General features: G+C 36.8%; 1 protein-coding gene across 1 annotated transcript in view; it reads left to right on the plus strand.

The window, feature by feature from the left end:
* The first annotated feature begins 494 nt into the window (after window positions 1–494).
* The window catches only part of tnmd (tenomodulin), a 103,020-nt gene continuing 78,572 nt past the window's right edge, over window positions 495–24,942 (plus strand). Inside the window, exons 1-2 of the mRNA XM_038289552.1 lie at window positions 495–694; window positions 4,052–4,186. Of these exons, the coding sequence (XP_038145480.1) occupies window positions 560–694; window positions 4,052–4,186 (270 nt within the window). The 5' untranslated portion in view covers window positions 495–559. The remainder of the gene's footprint in view (window positions 695–4,051; window positions 4,187–24,942) is intronic.

Raw genomic sequence — 24,942 nt, forward strand, 5'->3', positions numbered from 1 at the left:
TGATTAAGCAACATATTTACCACCCTTACTGGGATGGGTAATAAATATATTAAAGTTTCACACCAGTTAAAATTTGTAGGTTTGCACATTTAAGCAACCAGGCTATTGTAGGCTTTATTCTACCTAAATATTTACCTTTAACAGATTTACTTATGTTTAGCTGCACATTGTCTAGGTCATATTATAGGAGGACATTATGTAAAAATTATTTATCATTGTCTCCCTTTTCTACTTGGTGAAAACATGCAGTAGTTCTTTACCAAGACTGTATGGAGAACCACTGTAATTATTTTCTGCTTAACCATTGTGTTTCAAGGACATTGGGATGTTGATAAGTCACTACAGTATTATTATCCAGCCATAGTTTATAATCTAGTCAACAGAAGGTTACTCTTTCAGGCAGATTTTTTTTTTTTCTTTTTTACCACTTTTAAAATGGGAGCGGGCCAGCAGGCGGGACATCTGCTTTGCTTTAATGGGTAACACAACTTCTTCAGTTATTCCACTCCATCTCAAACTCCCCTCCCTTTTCAGTGCACTACTAAATTACAGCAGTTGAATGAAGCTTGGACTCTTTTCCTCGAATCGGTTTGGTATTTTTCCTCAGCTGAGACGATCGGAAAGATTCCTCCTGTGGGCTTGCATCATGGAGGTTAGCAGTCAGTCCAGCAGTCAGCAAGTTTTGTGGAAAGATGTGAGTATATTTTATCATTTTCTATTTATTTTATCACAGTTAACTAATCAGCTGCAAGGATAGCTTGAAAATATGTTTTGTATGCATATTTTATTAAATCTTACTTGATGAACTTTAAAATATTAAGGATGATTAAATTAGTGGCAGGTGCAAGAAGTAGTTCTTTGAAAATATGAAAAAAATTGTGAAACTGGAGTGTAATATTACAATTAAATATTTTAGTAGTCTGGTTTTTAGTATCTTTATATCTTGTAGAATTATCTATGTGTTCTTTTCACAGAATTATAATTTGTCCTGGTAAATCCTTCAGGTTCTTTACCCTCATCTCCCCTCTTTTGTTGCCTAATCCAAACCATATTATGTACTTTAGCTTGTTCTTGCTACTTAAAATGAAGGATCAAAAAGAATTTTCTTTTGTTCTGAAACCCTTTTGCTCTGATTTCTTGTAGAGCTTGCATTGAATACAGCAAAAGGTATCAACGCATTGTTTTTCTTATATATAGGAGTATAAGGGATAATTGTTTCATTGTACTTTAAAGAAAAGGCCACCGCCTTTGCAAGTATAAATCCAGGAATATATAGTGACAAAAGTGGTATAAATATGAAATCACCTGTGGCCTAATTTAGCTACCACAGGAATTTAAATGTGGATATGAGCCTGGCCTGGTGAGGTGTACCACAGCTTAAGCTTGTTGGTTATGTAGGCGAGGAGAGTATTTTTCTGTTGTTTTCTTAAGAATTTGCTGTTTCTTGGCTTGATAACAACAGGAGGGCTCTGGGCACTTTTCCTCCCAGAGCTCAGGAGGAATTGCTTGGCTGATTCTGAACTCCTAAACCTTTAAACACTAGTTGGTGGGCACTGTGCACTCAGACTGCTCATTCAAGTTCCATCCCTGTCTTTATTTCTGTCTGACTGACCGTCTGTCTTTCTATCCCACCTTTTTCCACTGAACATTTTATATTCAAAGGCAGCCAGTGAGAGCTTTGTCCTCTAGTTAAGTTTCCACTCCTTATGCAACCTGCCACATGAGAATGAATTTCATCCAGTTCTTTCTATTTTTCTTCCCCTCCTCTTACTGAGGAATTCAGCAAGTTTGGAATTTCAGGCTACTGTAGATGTCTGTTTTTCATTGTGCCCTGAGGATTATTATAACTTTTATGTACCTCACATTTCTGTGGTTGATTTCTAAAATGCATCCAATGAAGAAATGTTCAGGTTGATTTCATATAATGGAAAAGCGATTGTACTTTTGAAGGCTGCTAAAGATTTTATCCAGAATCCAAAAGCACAGCTGTTTTTTTTTTTTATCTGAATAGTTAGTCTACTCTATCAAATAAATATTTTACATAACCATTCATTTAGAAGATATAATATATACATTTTATTACGTCACAACCCCAGACTTATGTTCTGTATTTAATGTATTTGGCAGAGGGTTTTATTCAAATTGACTGGAAAAATTAGACCCTTAGAAATACAAAACTTAGTTTTCACTACAGCAGTGGTCTCAAACTCCATACATTTAGGGTCAGTGTCCTGCAACTTTTTGATAGGTCTATGCTTACATTGCATGAATATTTGGAGTGAAGGATTACTGTAAAGACAATGACTCAGTGTAATCAGCCTGCTTTCACTTAGATGGACAACTTTTAACCAATTTTACTGCATGACTCGATTGAATTATCTCTCTAAAGTGCTTTAAGATGACATCCGCTTTAATTGGCTCTATGTATATAAACTAATTTCATCTGAATTGACTTAGCAGCTAGTGTTGGGCTACTGCATAATATACCAATAAGATATATTATAGTTATTGGTTCTAAAATGATAAAATATCACTAAGTTATGCAGTACAAATGTTTTCAAAGCACTGTATTATATTAAGAGTGAGTATGTAAATATACTGACCAATCCAAAATATGCTCATCCACAACACACAAGTTCAGCCCCCAAAAAAACGAAAGAAAAACAAAGCTGCACTATCATCAATTTTAAAGACACAAAGATAAGCAACACCAATTTTGTTAATTGAACTTAGCTCCTTTTTTCATGTATCTGCCTTTCTGTTGTCCTCTGAGACCCTAAAATGGTCCGCTGTGAATGAGAAGTTTTCATTTTCTCCCCGCTGGAGCTCCAGTGGAACAAAAGACTGTCTTTATTAATTTGTGTCCTTAAGCTTGGGGAATTGTTGGCAGCGGGCAGAGTTTTAATGCAAAAGGAAGTTTAATAACTGTAACCTTCACGTGACACATGTAGCTGTGAGTTTTTTTTCTCCTTTGGCTCTCTATCTGAGCCACTGCTAACCTTTTCAGTAGACAGTTTATTTTTTTTTTTAGAGTGACCCACATGCAGAAACCTAAAAATTAAATGCAAAGAAATGCTGTTGTAAAGTAAGATCTTGCCATGTGTTTTAAATACACTCAAGGCTAAATACGATTTCAAGGTACATTCAGGGGTTTTAGGCTAGAAAGGTCTGATCATGGGAATACTGGACCTTATTGGATTTTACCAAATTTCTATAAATTACCTCATCTTAAATAATAATCTTAAATATACAATCTTACAAAAAAAAGGAAACGTTGTGGTTTTTTCATCACAACTATAGGGAATAAGAAACAATAATGCTCTACTAACAATGATAAAGAAGATGAGGAAGCATAAAGATCCAAACTGACCAAACCGAATTGAGGCACAAAACTGGGCTAAAGTGAAAGCACAATGGATACATCAAAAGATGCAAGAAGCAAATGTATGAATAAAAAATACACAATGATAAGTGTTTAAAATGCAAAAAATAAAAATAAAAAATGTTAACATAAAAACTGTACACAAAAGTATTGACCGCCTAATTTTCTTTCTTCTTTCATTTTTTTTCCAAGTCATGAATCTTTATCTACAAGGATAAAATCTCAAGAGCTCAGCGCAGGAATTTTTTGTAAGGTTATTGTCCAAAGAAAACTAGTTTTTCAGAAGAGACATTTTTAAGCCTTGCTGAAGTATGCTAAGGACAGTCTTGTGAATGAGTCTGATAGTGAAGCAGGTTCTTTAGCCTCATGAGACAAAATCAGAGCTTTGTAGGGATATTTGAAGAATGTATGTAGCTGTAGCGCAACAAACATCATCTTCTTGTTAAAGCCTGTGCCTCATGCCACACTAAAATAATAGTGTTATTCAAGCTAAAGTTGCCCCAACCATGTATTTCATATATTGTACAACCACATACGTTTTTCAGTGGATCATTCTTTTTGAATCAAAAATGAAAAGTTCTTACTTAAATACATCATATTTCTGGTGATTTCTGTTTGATTACGTTTTCCCTGTACAAGTTTTACAAACACACTATGAACTGTTTACAGGTGGAAGCAGAAAAGCAAAAGAAGACCAGATTTCACAACTACCACTGGATGGCTCTGGTCTTGGCCGTGGTGTTTCTGGTGCTTGCTGTCTGTGTTTTCAGTCTGAGTTATCTGTGGGGCCCCAGTCTGGGAAAGGTAAGACTGAGAAGTATAAATTTCAGATATCAGTCTTATTGCTACTGTGTCTGAGGTAAATGTGGTCTTCTTGACGGATTAAAAACAACATGAGTTTCCACATCTGCAAATCATGAAGGATTCTACAAAGACATAAGATAAGCAAGAGGGGGAAACAGGAGGCCCCACAAGAAACCAGGGGCAGTGTTAATCTGGGGCCGATGGGTTACAGCTGTGTTTTCTCCCTCTCAGGTTTTGGCTGTCAGATCTATAGTTTTGTGGGTCCTTGGATCAGACCACAAACCTCTTTTAAATTCTTCATCCATTTATCCATTTATCTACTTTCTGCTCAGACTGTAAACATCTTTTCACAATGGAGGATCCTGGTAACTAAAAGCTGACCCTAATTGCTGTTGAGCAGAGTGGCTACAGGAGGACTGGAGCCTCTTGGCAATGTAATTGGGATAAACTCTTGTCCCAGCAATTTATCTTGTGAAATCCAATTCAATCGCACTTGATGGAGAACATTTTTCGCTCTCCTCCTTCTCCCCAGATTTTTCCCAAGAGACCAAAGAGCTAATTTACCCAAGTTGGAGGGAAAATACATCAATAATCTCACATCTAGGAAATGAATGCTGTGTATGTTCTAAGCTGAGTGGGAAAGAGAAATTATTTTTATGAATTGATAGAATTCAACACAATCTTAAAGCTGCTTTTATACGACTACTTTGTGTGCAGTCAAGTTCAAGAGAAGAAATCAAGGATGTGCAGTGTCCTCATAGTTGCTTATTTTAATGACAATATCATTGTTATATCTAGTAAACATTAAATCAGAACACCCTCTGCTGTCTGATTCACATTAAGGTAAAAAGTCATCTACGGAGTGCACTCTTTAGCTAAGGTTGGCAAAGGGTCACATGCACTTTCTGTAAGGATGGTATTGTCCACATGCTCCTTTTTCAACACAGATATAAATCACCTTTGAGCCATCTCCTTTGTCCTTGTTAAATATTTCATGCCGGAGGCAGAGCAGTCATTATTTCCACTTTAATAAGCTGTGATCATTCTCACGTGGCTCAAAATGTGTTGATGGCAGAGGTTGCCCAGGCGATGAATATCAAACCTGCAGACCCTGGGTTTTGCATTAATGGGGCCTTGAGGGGGAGGCTTATTGTCTGGTCTTTACATCAGAGAGTTAGATGAATCCACTTTAGAAAAATAATGGAGAAAAAAAATCACCTGTATGACAGAAGGAAAAGAAACTTTATAAAACATGGAGAAACTGAGCTATTGCACTGTGAAATGGCATCTGCTCCCTTAATGAGTTTTTCTGGTTTTGTTTTTTGTGACACTTAAAGATTTCAAATGAACATAAATATTACTAACAGACTAATCTAACCTTGATTGGTTAAAAAACATTATCCAGTATTTATCATTGTTAACTTTATCCTTAATTATTTGTAAGCATTGTGGCCCACTTGTTTTGCAGAATTGTTTAATTAAGTTGCACTGCAGGGTTTTGGATTTAAAGATCTTGTTTCAAGTGTTAATTAATTGTTTGGACTTTGACATTTTAAGGATTCATTTATTCTTATTTAGAAGTGTACTTATCACGGCTCAGAACAGATGACCCAGTATTCAAGGCAAGTTAGAATGTGGGATTACTCAAAAAGCATTAATTTAAAAACAGATCGGCGGTGCTCCCAAGGCAGGAACCTCTACAGGAGAGAAATACAGGTTAGTGACCATGATAATGACGGAGGATGGTTATGAATTTGTGAGACACTAACCTGGTTTTTTAGCTCAGTCCATGCCCAGAGAACAAGGTTGATTTCATTGACAAGACGCAGCGGTTGCCACAAAGAGAGATCCAGACACTAAAGCCTTGAAGATTTAAACAGATGAAGGTAGGCAGGATAATCCAGAGGGCAAAACCAAAGCCAATGCCAAGGGCATGCTCAGGATACAGAACCAGGAAACATCCCCAAGTTCATTAGACAGGAAAAATCCAGCAGGAATCCAAAGACAGGTTAAGGCCCATTCATACCTCACGTAAAAGACGGATACGGATACGTGTGGAGTGTTTCATACGTTCTAACCGTCGATTTCGTCCGTACTTTGACACGAAAATTGGGAGCTTACGCTTACGGACGAAACGGATCAATACGGAGCAATACTACCGGAAACGGTGGGGGCGCTATTGAGTTTTTAGTACAAAATGTCAACAGAATCAGGTCTTGGACCATCGCCATGTTTTGATCAATGACGAATCATTGGCGCCCAGCACTGCCACCTAGAGGAAATACGGGTTATTGCGCACCTCAACGGACGGAGGTATGAAGGAGTCAACGGATAGAACGTACGGACAGAAATACGGACATGCAGGCCAAACGTGAGGTATGAATGGGCCTTTAGACAAACAGATCTGAGGGGAGCAGGCAGGAGTCCAAAAATAGGTCAGGCAAACTGATCGGATGGGAACAGGAGGGCTCAGTGGTTTAGAGGCCAAGCAGGAAATCAGAAACACTAAGGTATCACTGGACACACAAACAGATTTATCATGCCAGCAGCGGTGGGGGAGAAAATAACCCGGAATGAACTCTGACAAACTGATCTGGTCTTCCAGTTTTGCTTGGGCAAAAATGCGTCTTTGCGCATGCGTGGCTCAGAGTCTGTGCTTTCTGCTCCACTCTAAAGGTTCGCTCTCAGCAGTATTGCTCTTCCTTCTCTCTGTACTTAATAAACTTTGTGGCTGATCATCTGCTAGCAAGCATAAAAAATCCCTTTGTCTAACTATCAAGATTTTATTTCTACCAGCTCACTAAACATTCTTTAATTTCTACAAAAAGGAATCCCTAAATTATATCCAAAGAAAATATTTCATTGTATACTGTTTATTTTTGGATAAAGAGCCAGGTGAAAAGGTAAATAGACCTTTGAATATTTCTCTCTCATTGTTCTCCGTTCTATCTATTTGAATATTATGTAAATGTTTCCTTGTATTGTCATTAAAACATTTTCTATGTTTACTTTGAATATGTCAGAATTTAATTTAGCATATTCATTTAATTTAGGTCTGGATTGCCATGAATTTTCTATTCCTTTTTATATCAAAACCCTGTGAATTTAAATAGACTTTGAAACCTGAGCAGTGGGGAAATTCTCAGAAATAAAGCCAAAATTGCCAAAGTAGAAAGAAGAATGTTTTTGTTCTTTGCTTTTTTGCTTTTTTTTTTTGCCATATAATCTCAAGAACGGACAAGTCGGCTCTGATACTTGGTAAATAGGGAGAGACGAGAATAATATCCGGGGACTCTGTCCGATATCGGTCTGCTGTTCTTGTAAATTGGAACAGTACAAGGGCTGAGGCTGATGACATTTCACGAGTACACGTGTACATGAGAACATACAAGTACACATATTGGGAAATACCCTAAGACTAAATCTAAAATGACTGTCAAAAACAACACTGCTTCACCGTGACTGCCAGCCCTGACACCTCTGTTGATCTCTGTTCTGGGAAAGCTGAGGTGTCAATGTTCAGGAGAGTATGGTGTGTCCATGCCACTGATCTTTATTTATTCACTGGATTGCTGATAGCCCAAAAAAAGTGAAGCCGTAGGCCGCCATATTGGAACTCCCCGCTCCCACAGAGACGTGACATAAAAATGCCATTTCACTGCAAGAACAAGTAGTTTTCCGGCTGTGGGAAGACATTTCACAGGTCAGTGGATGTACTAACCAAGACAATCCATATATACGCCGATCTATCCCATAGTATAATATGTAGCTTAATATGTCAATGGCTGACTAAGCCATTGACATTGTGTCTAATGTTAGAAAATAGAAAGTAGAGTAAATAGAAAGTCATTTACTGTGAAATTTCAATGTAGTAATTCTTTATTAAGTGGAATGTATATTGCATGTTATATTGAGGAAAAAAAGGAGCTCAAACACAGACACAAGGCTGATGCACAGACATAGCATAACAATATATGTCATTATGCATGCACACATTGCAAATAGGAAAATACTATAACATATGTGAAACGTCTTCTAGAAAAATTTACGTCTAGTTGTTTTAACTGAACTATTCAAGCTGTTTACTAGTTCTTTTCTAGAGTCCCTGGGCTAAATTTCTTCTGTAAAACTCAGAAAGAACAATGCAGGTAGTCTGTTTATCAAAGTAGCTCTACTCAACATAAAACTGTGGGTTTAAAGAGTGGGTCTATCTAGACATGTGATCTGTGGTTTAAGACCTCTAATTCGGAATGTCCCCTCCCAATGCACATTAAAGAAATGTGTGGGTGTGAGGACTCTATAGCAAGCTTGGCAGGGGAACCTCAGACCTCCTTTGAAGCTTCATCCTTTTGAGAGTTTCTTGCAGAGGGGACTAAGCTTTACAGTCTTTAAAGCAAACCTGCATCCTGTTAAACCAATGTTCAAAATAAATAGCATGACTGTGGCACAACACCGGTTACCAATTATTGCAAGTTGTCCCAGTTCTGAGGTTACAAAAAACATTCAGACCGTCACCATACGTTGAGTGCCATATGCATTTTTTTCATGGGCAAGAGTATTCGAAAGGAAGGAGTAATAGAATAAAAAAATGACTGCATACATTGATTACTGTGATTAGACTGAGCTTAATCAGAATTGTGCTTTAATTGAAAATGATGATTTATGGTCACATCGATATCCTCTAAACACATGTTCCAATCATGTTCTACAGATTAGGGTAAACTGACCTGATTGCTCTTGTTTGTGTAGGAAAGGTCAGCAGTGTCTAATCTATTTCTTACTGCTGAATCATGAGCATTGATTAAAACTGAGGTCAGATAGGATTACACAGTTTTAGATAAGCTCCCAGAGTAACTTTGGTAAGTTGAACACTCCTGAAAAGACAACAACTACATGGATACATTTTTTGGTTGATCAACATTTTTGAACCAACTTTCAAATGAATAATTGTTTTAGTTATTGGATGTCTTTAAGCCATATCTTTCTCTGAGTTATCATTGTCTGAGATTAAAACAAAAAGGTGTGACATAAAAGTATTTTTCGGAGCACTGTACATCTGTACATGATCAAGGTAAAACAACCACCGTCCTTATGGTTAACAGATGAATTGCTACAGTTGATTGATGGTTTTCTTGTTCAGTTTTGACATCTGACTGCTACACAGCATTTATTGATTCAGCAGCTAATCCTGAGCTGCATCTTTACATGTATAGAATTGGGGCATGTCATTCCAAGCTGCGGGATAAAGTATATTCTGTGTGTTTTAAACAGGAGTGATGCTGATAGCTGAACTCAAGCAATTTAAAAAGCACATATCAGCATCCTCAATCATGTTTAGTGATATAGGCATACTGTTTGTTGCCATGGCTCTCTCTTAGCTGCTAGGAGACATATTCAATTTATATTTTCACATCATAAACTTCAGGCATATAATACTCAATGGTCATCATAACAGATTCAATCAGAACATGTAATTCTTAAAAATCTTTTGTCACATATCATAGCACAGTAGCTGTGACAATGTAAGATTTAAATAAGATTAAAACACAGCTAAATGGTTGACTAACAACAAATCTTTCAAAAATGATTTGGGCTGGCATAAAATTAAAGGTTTAATTTCTCACTAATTTAATAAAAATACATACATTTGTAATTCATCTAATTGTTTTTATTTAATAGATACACATATATCTTTCTCTTAAAATTATATACTTACTATACTATAGATTTAATATAAATTATTGACATTGCTTCGGTATTTATATTAATTTCATATGTAGGTATTTAGTTTAAAAAAAAAAAATCCTGACAATAACTGTATTAACTCAGCCCTTTTTATTTCATGAACTCCATCCATTTTCTTCCGCTTATCTGTCCGGGTCAAGGGTGGGGCTGGTGCCTGTTGCTGGAGTCTATGTCAAAAGGCAGGTACACCCTGGGTGGGTCACCAGTCTATTGCATGGTATAGATAAACAGTTTCATTATCCCTGCTGCAAAGTCAAATGGGAACAACAAAAGGTAAAATGTCATGCATTGAAGGGATTAATTGGTAGAAGATTGAAAACATTTATTTAAAATGTGTCTTAAAATTAGGGTTTTAGATGTTGATTGGTAGCAATGCTTTGTTTGGTCCATCATCCAGTCTGACGATGGGGTCCGAATTAGTGGCTTACAGTATCTAAGGACAGTGCTATTTTACTGCATGATTACAAATACTGAAAAAATAATAAAACAAATGCAAATGAATACGTTTTGGAATAGATAGTTACTTGATTAAGGTTAGAATGGTAAAGCCCTTTTATTTGAACAAAAGTGCTTTAACATAATGATGGTGAACACAAAAAAGACATATATATAGACTTTGATGATTTTTTGTATGTAACATGCTTCAGTGGTTCATTGAGGTTAGTCTGTTGAATTCTACTAAACCCTGAACCTAACCCCAGCTTGAACTCAATTCACGTCTCTAAATGTGACCCCTGACCTTACAAAAGCAAATCTCCTTGTGAGTTTCAGGCACTGGGCCCTAAATGAGCAATCACTCACCACAACACGCTAATCTTCCAAACAAATGAAAAAAATTTCCCACATTTGACTTGGACAGATTATGAAAAGTTATTAAATAAATAAATAACACATCAGCACAGCTATAAAGCAAAGCCCTACTTTGTTTTATAGCAAAGCATCTGTCAAACCAGAACAGATAGCGAATGTTTAAATGGCTATATTAAAAACATAATCTACATCTAAAACTACATCTAAAGAAAATTAAAAAAAAAAACCACAGGAATAAATAAAGTGGGACGGTGTATCTGCATAGAGGCCATTCTCTGATAAACAGAGATTTTTTCACATTATTTGTGCAAACTTCAATTGTCACAGATGAAGCAATTTTTTTATGTAATGTATATGTTAACCACAAGGAATGAATACAAATTTTAAATGTTTTCATGTTTATTGACTTACATTTTCAATTTAAGATGCCTATGCATTAGTTTTTTTTATAGACGTTTATCTTACCAAATACATTTCTTTTAAAATAATTATGCTAAAAATTCGTAGAATTGTTAAACTTTGAAAAAGAAACTGATTCCTCATTTACCTCATCTTTATTTGAACAGCATTAAATTTATCTAAGATAATAATGTAAAGCATTTTGATTAGACTTCTTATTTAATGGACTTCTGGTTTGGCGGTGTAGTGAAAGGAAGCAGGGTGAAGGAGCTCCCGGCCAACTTTTCTTAAATTTCTTTAAAATAGGAGTTTTACACTTCGATCTTCTATCAAGCGCCAGAGTGACAGAACCACAGTTCGTGCATCTTTGTGACGTTACAATGGCCAGTGATAATCCTAAACAATAAAAGCTTTCTAATTCAACCAGGCGAACGAATAGCCTAGCTAGTAGGTAGCCTCAATGGCTGCAGCTTCCGCCGATTCTGGACCACCTGGCGAAAGTAAATGCGGACAACCTGGTTCCATGTCCCAACTGGTCACAGAACTATCCAAACAGCAGAACAACTTTAAAGAAGATGTGGCCGCATTAATTCAAGAGTCGATTCGGCCTCTGCAAACTTCGGTGGACGGACTTGCGGGATGAAGTGGGCTCTTTTCAGGGCCGCCTTGTAGCTGCGGGAAACCTGGCAGCCGATAATAATCCTTGAAGGAATGCCTGGAAAACCTTGAAAATCGATCTCACAATCTACGCATACTTAATATACTTGAAGGCATTGAAGATGGGCAGGATCCAACTAAGTTCATCTCCAAGTTGCTAAAGGATGTCATGGGGGACGACATATTTCCTTCTCCCCCAGAATTGGAGCGCGCTCAACGCACAGCTGGATACAAGCCAGCAGCAGGATGCCCACCGTGCCCTTTCATCCTTTTCGTCCATCGCTACCGGGAAAAGGAAGCCGCTTTGAGATGGACCAAGAAGCATAAAGTAAAGTTTCAGGGAACCACCCTGAGAATATATCCAGATCTCAGCATCGCTCTTGCAAAGAAAAGGTCGAATTTAACGATGTTAAAGGAGCGCTTTACCAGAAAGATGTGTCTTTTCGTCTTCTGTTCCCTGCCCATCTTAATGTCAAGTTAAAGGCAGAAAGCCACTTATTTGAAAAGCCTGAGGAAGCCCAGGTATTCTACGACCGCTGCGTTGCAAAATAAACATATGACGGCAGAGTTTTTTTTTTCAGGTGGGTTATTGTAACAAATTGCTTAGTTAGGTGTTGTACCTGCGAATTTTGCATTGTACGATTGGATAAAACATTTCAGCCTCAAGCGGATGCACCCCTTTTTTAAATTTTTTTATTTTATTATTTATTTATTTTTCTCTCTCTGTTGCTTGGCTTTCACAATTTAGTGAACTTCAGCCTAATATCTACATTCATAATTAAGCTGGTTATTGTACAATTGTTCTGTGGAGCTAATAATACCCACAGTTTATAGTTTATGGTACTGTTTTAATTGATCATACAAATGTAACTCCTGCTTGCTAAGTTTATGGGGAACCTTTTAAAGTCAGTTTGGGACAGTGTATGGCCTATTGGTAGACCTATGAGATGTTTAAGGGAAGGCAGCTGCCTTCGACCAGACTTGTTATTTAATATTAAAAATGTTTATAGAATTTGCTTCTCTCATCTGAAGAATACTGCAAAAATTTTAAATAGTGCTGCCACCACTCATCACAGTGGTGATGCTAATAAACATATCCATGCATTTCTTTCTTCAAAGTCTGACTATTGTAATTCTTCACTGTCAGTAACTGTAGTTAAATGCCTTCAGCTGATCCAAAGTACTGTAGCCAGGTTTCTGATGAAAATTAAAAAGAGAGAGATAGATCATATTTTTCCTATTAAAGCTTCATTTAATTGGCTCCCTGTTCATTTTCATTTCACTCTCAAAATGGGCCTCTCTGTGTTTGTTTTAATTTGAAAAGAAAAAAAAGAAACTGTAAATGTGACAAAATTAGAAAAAGATTAAATGATTTAGTGGTTGAAAATTTACAACATAAAACCAAACAATATTTAACTATATTTTCTAATGCTATTCAATTTAGTGAGTGCTCTGAGGTACTATAGAGTCCTTTTCAATTATTGATGCAAATTTAAACAGACAAGTCTGAGAATTAACAGGTGTGATTATAAACAGGAAAGAAGTTTTGGAATACTGATGGAGATTGTTTTACCAAAAACGGTAATCACACAATTTGTTATCCATTTTACAAATTACTTTTTTTAACGCAAGAGATGCAATTCTCAATCATATCTGAAACTTATTAGAAAACATTCTACATAATCTATTAAGTTACAAAAACTACTGGATCATGAGAAGACACAACTTTACACATACTACACAATACACAGCATGCATTAACTATTACACAGGGATTTTACTGTAGCACTGCAATTAGGCTGATTCCCATCTACAGCCATGCACGCTCAGCTGCATTGCAGTTCACCAAAGCATTGGATCTCCCACACCCATCTTTGTATGAAAACCACAGAAAAGTAATTTGCTCTGTACGTTGTATTTCAATATGACATGATAACCACCTGGGAACTCCTTTTAATTACCTGCAAACATATGTTGTTACAGGGGCCTGAGAATGATAGTTTGCGTTCATTTTTCCCATGGGATGAATATGTGTTTGAAACAGAGATAGAAAGAATATCAGAAAAGGACAGGGTGCCAATGCATGCAACATTTAAAAAAATGAGGAAACACTTAAGAGTCTGGATTAGATTTCTCCACATTCTCTTTTGGCTTACAGTGAACCTCTGTTTGCTGTGTGCTCATTATTGTTGTGGGCCCTGAGTATCACAGGGGGATTCTTCATCCTTGTAAATTAATCCTCTTTTATTACCATTTCACATCAGCAAGTCTGAGAAAATGAAATCTTACTGTTGATGTGAACAGATAAGGGAATAGAATAGAACAGAATAGAGTAGAACAGAACAGAACAGAACAGAACAAAATAGAATAGATCAGTTAACTGAAACAAAATTACAGTACACCGAGTCCCCTTAAGACTGAATAAAAGGGATCTTAAATTGGAAAGTAAAAGAAAAATGATTTACACCGTTTTTACAAATTAATCTTAAATATTAGGTCTCCCTAATTTAATACATCCTTCAAAAACTTTTCGTTAAAATTATGACAACTCTCTTTGAGATATAGCCAAATCCTGAGATATGTGCTTATCTGTCCTGATCATTAGTTAACATCAGTTTTTAGGTGCTGAACCAGTTTCTAGAGTGTAATTAGATATGCTTTGTTCAAAACCATCTCATTTTAGCTTGCAAGGGTCCTTGTCTGACAGGAAGTTTTTAGGCTTTAAAACAAAGGTCTTTAAGGCAGCGCCTTAGTAATCTGTTTGTTTGTATTGGCCAAGTGGGGGTGGAGGTTTGATAGGACCAAGATGCAGACACAAAAGCTTGAGGTGGTTACTTGAAGGTTTAATAAAACAAAAGGGTAACAGAAGCAAAAATCCAAAGAAATAACACCCTAGAATCCACAAAAATAGAGAAGCAGGAATACTTAAAAAAAAAGGGGGGGGCAAAGAAATGACAAAGATAAACCAGCAAAGAGTGACTGGACTGGAGGAGAATATATGGCAGAGAGAAACAAAGACGAGGCTATTTAGCAGATTGGGAGCAGGTGTGAACAGAGGCAGGAAGGGAGCTAGGGAAAGTGAGACTGACACAAGAGAGCAAACAAGAAACATCTAAGAACTCAAAAACAATCAAAAATACCTAGAACACAAAAATGGAAATAAGACCAATGAAAACTCAGAGATAAAACTTGAACAGAACCAAAACCAGGACAGTTTTTTTATTTGATGTAGAGCTGAATGACATGCCAAAGAGTTATTTCAACTTGTTTAATCTTCCGTTAGAATATTGAAATATGCAACGCCGGCCTGGTCTACAAAGAGTCTAGTTGGGCACATTTGGTCCACAAGGTTTTCTCCAAGGAATGCTCCACTTAGGTTATCAAGGTTTACATTTTTTCTTCTTGTTTTTTTTTTTTTTGCATATACAGCTATTTTCAGATCTTCCCATGGTTGTTCAAGCCTTGACTCTGGCTTGGCCACTCCAGGACATCTACTAAGTTGTTCTGAAGGTTGTGTTTTTTTGTATGGTCTGCATTTTGTGTAAACTTCAGGCCTTTTATTAATTATTTTATTAAAATATGAAATTTTTCTACCCGCATCTCTGTCCCCATTTCGTCATATTACACCCTGCTTCATCTATTGGAATGTATCCTTTGGGCCTTTCTGTGGAATCTGGTTTAAATATTCTCTGTAAAACAGAAAAAATGTTCAATACAGTACCGTAACTGACACAAAAAGACACACTTTTGAAACAGATTTTCATAAGATATAAAATGGTCCACAGCAGTTGGAACCCCTAGCATATTGGAACAGTTGGCCTACGTTAAAATGTGTACAAAGATTGTTTTTTAGGAGAAAATGGTTAGTATTTGAGACACACTGTTGAAGCCCTCAAAGTGTATTTTGTCCTTAATTACTCTGGATTTCTCCTAGCCTGATGGTATTATTTTGAAGCACAATGTCAAGGATTAGTCTTTGTTGTTGGGGGAAAACAGCAGTCCTCTCACCGCGTATCTTTCAATTCTACAAAGGGGGAAAAACAAAAGTATACACACAGTGAAAAAATAGTATTGTGATGAACCTTACAGTCAATTACCTGCTGTCTTCTCTGAATTTTCTGATGATGCTGCTACGGATAGCCTACGATAGCCTACGTTTCATGTAGCAGGTTCACCCAAAACTCTGAGTTGTCTAAACCTGAAAACAGGGAGATCCTGACATTTCCGGTTCACAAAGAGAGTTTATTCAACCTCTGTTTCGGTCACCATAGTAACATTCTCCACAGAGCTAACCTGGATGGTAGCAGTTTTTCTTCAGTATACTCAGAGTGTCCTCTGTCTCCACTCTACTTGCAGCCAATCATGCTGTTTTATTTTCTAATTTATTAGATTTTTTTCAAGTTTTGTGCAAATTATATATATATATATATATATATATATATATATATATATATATATATATATATATATATATATCATTCACTAGGTCCTTTACACACATTAGGTTTTAGAAACAAACATGCATGTCCGTTTCACAAGGATCTTATTTAAGAAGGATCGGCAGTTTTTCACAGAGAATTAAATATCTATAGGGAGAGGATTTTACAACTCAGGTAACAGGGAATAAGATTCCTTGTATTTGTTTTTGTTTAATATGAGCGAGATATGGATCATTTTATTTTTATTTAGTTATATTTACAGTACATGAAGAATTCCTGAAATAATTTTCAGATTACAGATAAATAGATGAATTAATTTTGTGGAGGAAAAGGAATTACTTTAGGATTAGGATTCACTCGATGATGACAACCTAATGAGCCTACTAGTTCAATCTGAAGCCATTCTATGGGACTGATGGCCGCTTATAACGGCCATTTGTCTGCAAACAGCCTCTGTACACATGTGAGTGTACATGTGTGTGTACATGTCTGTACATGTGAGATATTTTTTTGCAAATGAGAGAAGATGAGTTTTGCAGATTATGTATTCATACCTAAAAAGTGTTTGGGGTTTGCCCAAAAAAGTGTTTGTTTTTTAAAAGAAAAAAGGTTAGGGGATGAAAAATTGGTTTTTAGAATAGGGAAATGGTGTTTTGGCAATTGTGAAAAACTGTAGCAGGAAAATATGGCATAAGAACTATCAACTCAGTGGTGATAGATGCAGCTCCCAGCCCCCAAACTTCACATTTTCTATCACATTAGATTTGATACACTTGCTGCTATTTTTAATTCATGAACCACTTTCATTGAGATTATCTCTGGGGCAGCAGTCGTGTGCAGAGTAATTGTGAACCTGTGGATGTTGTAAACCAGTTTTTCCTGGGGAACCTTGAATAGATCGCAGGTGCTGTTGCTCTGTATGGTAGAACTGCCTGAGAAATTCATGAATGTCAAACTAGAGGAAAGTGCTCCATTATTCAAGTTGAAATTGCATTACTCACCTTGATGCCTTCCCCTCTTTGGTCCCAAGGTAGCTGCAGAGTTGTCGCTCCTGATGGCCTCTTAAAGGCCTCACTGTCAGCAGCGGCTGCTTTAATGAACACGGCTATTCCTGCTGCTTTTCTGCTGGTCACAGGTGTACAGCTTTCCAAGGCCGAGCTCACCTTTGTTTATTTATTGCTTGCTGGATGTGTACACCGAGCACCCCCTCTGAGTCCAGATGTCAACAGCAGAGGAAGAAACAAGATTTGATCAAGATATGATTCAATCTTTATGTCATGTGGTCTTTCTTGTTATTTTTGCTCTTCTGCAGAAATAAAACAATACATTTCAACTGGATTCAGTTGTGTCATTTTAAGGTAAGAAGGTGATTATTCTAAGGCAGCAACAGGCCTAATCTAAACAGCTGGACCTTGTGGGAGGCTTGCTCCTGAGTCTGTAATCTTTTCTGAATTCTCTTGTCAAGCTCATTCATTCATTAGCAAGCCAATGTCCACCGGTACTTCTCCCTGGCTGTTAAATTAGGCCACAACAGGCTCCCTTGTAAGATGATGCTTTATGCCTTCTTCGGGGGGAGCAGTCAAGAGGTTGGAAAAATGGTAATCTATAAAAAAAGAAAGAGAGTTGGCTTAGATTGTTGCCAGCAAAGTGCCTGAGGTAGCACAGTTTCATGGCGGCTGTGGCACAATGCCTTCTTTTAGAATTGCTGCAGAAAGTACTGGGATATGTATTTCAGCTAAATATTGATTTTTAGAGGCTGGGATGATACAAATGCGGGAGAAATCCTCTTAATTACTAGCGCTTTATTTTGCCAATCCAAAAGCAGCTCATATGCAGCTTGTTTAATGTACGGTATGGTGGGTAAACAGGCATAAATGCACGACTTTCCCTTTCGAGATTCTGTGTCTTCCTCCTCCCCATCTCATGGGTGTGACTGCCAAGAAGACTCTCTGCTCTGTTATACAATTTACACCGTGATTGAGCTTTCACATCCACTTTTGTTCCCCCAGTAAGTCTGTGCCACTCACGGGCTCAACATGCATTTACTGCCACAATGCAGCGGACTGGAATTAATGTGTCTATCTTTCTTTCATTATTATATTCAGTAGAAAATATAATACATATATTTTTTATGCTATATAAATTTTGATTCATGTTACTGCATTTGCTAATCAATTATACATTTGAATTTTCTGTTATTCCCAAAAAACCTATTGAGGTCCGCTTTTTGTAAGTCAGGTCCTCATTGGTAATTATGAACAATGAGTAAAAATGCTGCAATCCCTGCAGTTGAAATTGAGTTTTATATATTGACTTTGTTATCCTTGAACCACTTTATGACTATTTTGGGTGTATGCCTAATTGTATGTCTATTAGAAAAAACATCTGTCCCAAAGTTTCACTGGATAAGGTCTTAAGATGTTGTCATATTTCTTCAAAATAGTCTCTTGTTATGATATCATCTATTTTGTGAAATTCACCGTCTCCTATATCAGCATAACATAACCATTATAAGATTCTGCCACCCTTATAGTTGAAAATAGAAATGCTTGCTTTAGGTTCCAAGCTTCAATCTTTTTTTCTCTGAATGGAACAACTTTCATTGTAGCTAAATATTTACATTTTAGAATTGTCCAAACAAAGTTTTTCTAGAAAATTAGGATATTAGGCCACAGGCATTCCTAAAATCTATAATCTGGCTAGAAGAAAATATGCTTTTGGCATAGTGGCTTTCTACTTTCTCAGTGTCCATTTCAGCGCCTGTTGTCACATGTCATGTGACATCTTCATAATCTCCTCAGCTAATTTATAATGCACATTCTGGAACACACAATCTCACAAATTCATGACGTCCCCAACTTTAAATATAAAGTAATTATTGAGCATATTTAAATTCAAAAACAGAAATAAAACGATTTTCTAAAACAAAATTGAAATCAGAAAATATAAATATTTCTAGTCTTTCAAATTAAATTAAAATAAGAAACTCTTAAAAGATGTTTTTTTATATGCTAATGATAAATATCTCATAAAATAAGAGCAGTTGGAAGCTGAACGAATCCTTTAAAGATTTTTAATTTCATGTCCCTTTTAAAAGTTCTCTATCTTACTGGAAAATCCACAAATCACTTCTAAACTGTACATAAGTATGAGAAAGAAATTGTATTTCTTAAGCCATTTTGATCCAACACTTAATTCAAGGGAGAAAAATGTGCATGAACCCTCCTTGGATGAGAAGCAACCCACACATAGATCATATCAGGATGCTTCACTGATGGAGTGAGACAGGACTTTTTATGCATACCTTTTCTTCCCCAGACAAATGATTTTCCAGATTTCCCAGTGAGATGGAAAACAGACTGAGCTGAGAAAAAAATAAGTCTTCTGTTGTCCATCCTTGAGCTTTCTGCAGAAATTCAATCTGTCATTTATGTTTTCTAGGAGAGAGGGGTCCCTGTCTTGCACTATGTGTCACAAAACCACCTGGTGATAAAGATGAGTCAGCAACAGGATACAACATGGGTCACAAATAAATTGTATTTCTTTAGATATACCCTACAGGAAAGAAGCGGTTCTTTTAGGTTCAAGATAATAAAGAGTGATCCTCTATACCTGTTTAAAACAAAGCAATAATTGCTGCAGTTTTCTTTTGAGTTAACCATGGCTAACACAAGAAGATAATGATTGCAATCACATCTGACCCTCTTCTGCAGCAATCACTCTGCTAATTAGATTGATGGAGTAATTTTAGACTGATTTTTTCACATCATTACATATTGTTATAAAATGACTACATGGAAATTAGCCTAGATTAAGTTTTTGTATGGGCAGAAATACACCTTAACAACAATTAAAAGTTAAGGCTGTGGAGTAATTATAGTGAAATGGATACAGCCTGTATTGTCCTACAGTAGGAAAAGTAACAAAACCCAGAAGGAAGTGAAACATAATGGTAGCATATGCTGTAGATGAAGCAAACAGTATAAAACAATTTTGTATATCAAAACCAAAAAATAGGAATGTATAAAAGGACAAATTTGTGACATAAGAATATATACGTATCAGCTATTAGTTGTTATAAAAAGCATAGCCAGAATAAAATGTGTTCAGCTAAGCAGGTTGGCCTCAAGAAATTAGCAAAAAGGATTTGTAGAGGTTACAGTATGTGTGTTCTATTATTCAATTCATAAGAAAAAAATTTATTGATTTCAAATAAAATTAAAAAAAATTTTGTAAGTCATCAGGTTTTTTATTTCTGTGGTTTTATGCATCACTTAACTATACTGTAGGGGGCAACCATTTGGTTAATTCCCCTACACAAATTGCTGATTTTTGTTAAAGGGGTTGCTAGTTCTCTGCGTACTGCCTTAGACAACATAGCCCCTTTGAGAAAGAAAAACTTTAAAAGTAGTAATTTGGCTCCCTGGTTTAATGCAGAGCTGCACACCTTTAACCAAAATACTAAGCAACTGGAGAGGAAAATGGCACTTTACATGCCTACGGGGATCCTACCTAGTCCAGAAAAACAGTTTACTTCATAAAACTAGATCAACATATTCATCTTCATTAATATAGAAGAATAAGAATAATCCCAGATTTCTTGTTGATGGCACCGACATGCCGTTTGCAAGTGTATTAACCGATAGGTCTGTCATCAGTTAACATAATCGTAAGTCCTAATTGCAGAATTGCATAATATATAATGATGTAGCCTAATAAAATCAACAATTGCTCCTGAGAAACCAAAAATGTAGTCATTTAGTCAAAATCTAGGTCAGGATTACAGCTGACTAATTGCTTAAGACTCCTATGTAAAGTCTGGAGCACACATAAAAGTTGTTCTAACTTGAGAGAAGATTAGAAGCAGGAGATAATGATGAATGCAGCGTTTAAGGACAAATTTATTCTGTGAATGTTTTTTGCACCACGGCCATTGTCTATCACTGACACAGACGTGGACAAATTGTTATTAAGAACCTGACTTCTCTTCAGGTAAGAGAAATTTAAAATATATTCAGAAGAAAAAACAGAGGTCCTCTGGATGTTTCCCATAAAACAGCTCAACATATTCTCATCATCAGTTCCTTTGAAATCGTATGAAAAGTTATGCACAGTATTTCATACGTTTTGGACGTTTTTCCTCGAAAATACAGATCAGTGCGCATGTGCAGCCAGACAGACGAAAAAAGCAGATCCGCGCACGGACGTAAAACTGGGAAAAACAGTGCAATAATCACTTCTTCAGGTCTCTAACTAGGTTGCTTGCTGTGGGTTAGGGTTAATTGTAGGAGTGTAAATCACATCCATTATGGTGATTCGATTCAGTATCGATTTCCTGACCCAACGATTCGATTATTTTCGATACTCAAGAATACACCACGATTCGATTAATCGGTTAAATTTTTTTTTTTTTTTTTTTTTTTTTTACACCTTACAGGCTAAACAAAGTTTCAAGTTTGAAATAAATCAATGAAAGCTGTAATATCATTATGCATTTTCTTTAGAAACAACAGCAAATAACAGAAGTAGAAAAGTTGCATCAAAAAATACTGCAAAAATACTGCACAATATCAGTGTAATGAGTTCAATGCAAGACCTCGGCTCCAGAGAAACTGTCCAACATATTTTTTTAGAATGTAATAAATATACTCAGGAAAGAGAGATGTTGCGTAAAGAGTTAGACAGGAATAAAAATAAACTAGATATAAGGGAATTGTTTCAAAGGTAATCTGGGGATGTAGTTTTTGGGAGTATTTTTAACTTTCTAAGAAGAACAGGTATTTTAGGGAGAATATAATAGTTTGTCTGGTCCATACTCCATTCTGGAAGGTGGCGGTAATGCACCTATAAGTTGTTTGCCAACCGCCATTAAAAAAAAGAAGAAGGCTCCAGAGTGTCGACGTCACCGCCCCCTTGAGAGACGCTCCGCTGCACCTCTCCCAAATTGTAGCTGACCGCAAACAGTGCAGCAGACAGGAGGCCGGCTTGTTTTGTTTTTATGACCGAAATTGCGGAAAACAACTCGTGAAGTTTGACCCACTAGAAGAGCGAGGTGCGCGAGAACGCTGGGACCCTTTTTCCAGCTGGATCTCCGCTATTTTTGGTCCTCATGTCCCTCCGTCGTCGGACTAAACTCGCCCCCACTTCCTCACCGCCTCGGCCGTATCTAGACCCACAGTGTGTAGCTCAGACCACGCTTAAATACTGAGCATAATTTAACAATGTCTGTGTCAAGCTTGCTGCAACACACTGCTGTAAGAGTATAACCAGGAAGCGAGGTAGGAGGGCAAAATAGGTTTAGCGGCACCGCAGCACGGGAGGAGAATTACGCCCAGGAGCAAATGGATTAAAATAGACCGGAGGAAAAAAAAAACATGAATCGATTATCTTGCGGACGTGTCGATGCATCGGATCGTCGGCTTTTGGATCGATGCATCGATACAAAATGATTATTATTTACACCCCTAGTTAATTGTATGTTAAATTCTATGTTATTTAATGGTGCGTAACATGCGCATGCGCAAGGATATCTTGTCTCGAGGCAACACGTAAAAATACGACGAAATGCGACGAAAAAAACGTCTAAAACGTACGAAATTACTGTGCATAACTTTTCGTTCGATTTCATACGAACTAATAATGAGAATACCCTGAACAGCTTGATGGTTAAACCACATAAACTAATTCCACATTAGATGTTCATGAACAATCATCAATGTTTCCATCGTTCTACATTATAGAATGTTGAGCTAGCTCCAAAAGTGTTCTCCCTCTGACGTCATCTCATGGAGTGGAGAGGGGTTTTTATCTATTAATCAGAGCTTTACCATGGTTTACTAAATGTAGGATATTGGTGTTAAAAACAAACCTGTTTGATTCCTTATAACTCAGAACCAGCTGGTATGTCCTGGTGTATGATTTTAATGCAAAATTTTATGAACTCAATATCATGTCATCAATACTTTAAGGGAAAATAACCAACTTATATATGATTTTGCCTGACACTCCCAAAATTGGGTTAATGTACTCAATTCCAAAATGTCGTGCCATATTTTTTTGACTTCTATACTGATAAGCAGAAAAAGTAAGAAAATTATAACCATTATAATCCAGAGAGAAAGGAAAATCTTAAGAATTACCTTAATATTTATTAATCGCTTCTACAGTGACATTGCAATTACATTCTATTGCCATATACAATAGTTCCCTTTTGATTGCATGGGTGTAATTTAATTTCGGCCAAGTTATATAGAAAATGGATGGAATATGTACAAAAGAATGCCTTGAATTAGAAGATTTTATCAAACTTAAATATGTCCAGTTTTCTGAATTAATTACATTAGAGGAATGTAATAATTCTTGGTATTTGATATTTAGTAATTTTTGACACTTAAAATGTAACATCAGTTATATTTTAAAGCATTAATCCTCTGCTGAGTATTTGATTTTTGCCCCTGACTGGCTGGTTACTTATCCAGCAATCATCACTGCAAGTATGACTGATGAAAGCTGTTGCTCAGCTGCTGCGTCTCATTTGGCTAGAAACTGCACTTTGCTCTGTCAGCTAACGGTGATAACGCTTGTCAGGTTTCATTTCCTGGTGGCAGCGGCACTGACCTGCTGACCTGCATCAGCAGCCATAACACGAACAGATGAAACTGAAGGTGACTAATAAATGCTAAAAACCGTTTGAGCAGAAGGGCTGTTTTGATCTTTCTGCTCTCCTTCCTGGTTGAGTCCAGGCATGCTGTTGTCTTCTGAGCAGCTCCACAAGGGGTCCATGACTCCTTAAAGAACGGAGTGTCCTCTGGTCTTTTGTCTCTCACTGAGATAATATAAGGCTCATTAGCTTTGTGGCAGGAAAATATAATAGCCTGGGTGAAATGTTGCAGAGTTTAATTAACAACATTACTATTGTACACTAAATATTAACATCAAAATGATTTCATGCTGTGAAACAGATTCCCCTGCTGTCCCTCAACAGAAGCATTTGAGCATCCAAACACATTGGGTCAAATGGGACTTTTGGATTCAACTGCTCTTAATTAATAGCTATGCAAAAATATATTAGGATTTCAAAGGAACTGGTTGGTTCAAAACATCACTTGTTAAGAAAAAATCCTAATGTCACTAATTGGAGTAACTAGAACATGTAATTCCTTTTACCTGCATTATTTCTTGGTGATGTTAAAATCTATTAGTTGCATTATCAAAATTAGACGAAAACATCTGAAAACTGTATTTTCAAAATATTTACCGGTAAATAGGCTTTCTTTATTTTTCCAAAATCTTGCAGGAGGTCTCTATAAGTTGGCCTGTGTTCCAATGGGCAATATACCTAACTCCACTTTCTGGACCTCAGCCAGCTCTTTTGGCTGTTTTCAAATCCAGCGCCTGCGTCCCCCAAAGGACCCGGACTACCTGGACCAGGTCCTTCAAAGGCTGTAAAAATGACGATGCCGGAAGAGTACGGCTATGAATTCGAACGAGTCTAGCCTTATCCAACTATGACCACCCGTCATTCAGGGTAAACTGTGTTGCCTAGCAACCACGACAGATGGCACACAAAGCAGGCAAAGAATGGGAGAAAAACTTCTCATTAATGTTTTGTGTGCTATTTTCATTTCTGAGGAGCTTCAGCAGCAGTACCGTCATCGCGAATACCAGATTTATAGTCACCACATTGCACAGATACATGTATTGCAA

This window comes from Cyprinodon tularosa, unplaced genomic scaffold, assembly GCF_016077235.1.
Source record: "Cyprinodon tularosa strain WSP-4 unplaced genomic scaffold, ASM1607723v1 ctg27, whole genome shotgun sequence".
Classification (NCBI taxonomy): Eukaryota; Metazoa; Chordata; class Actinopteri; order Cyprinodontiformes; family Cyprinodontidae; genus Cyprinodon; species Cyprinodon tularosa.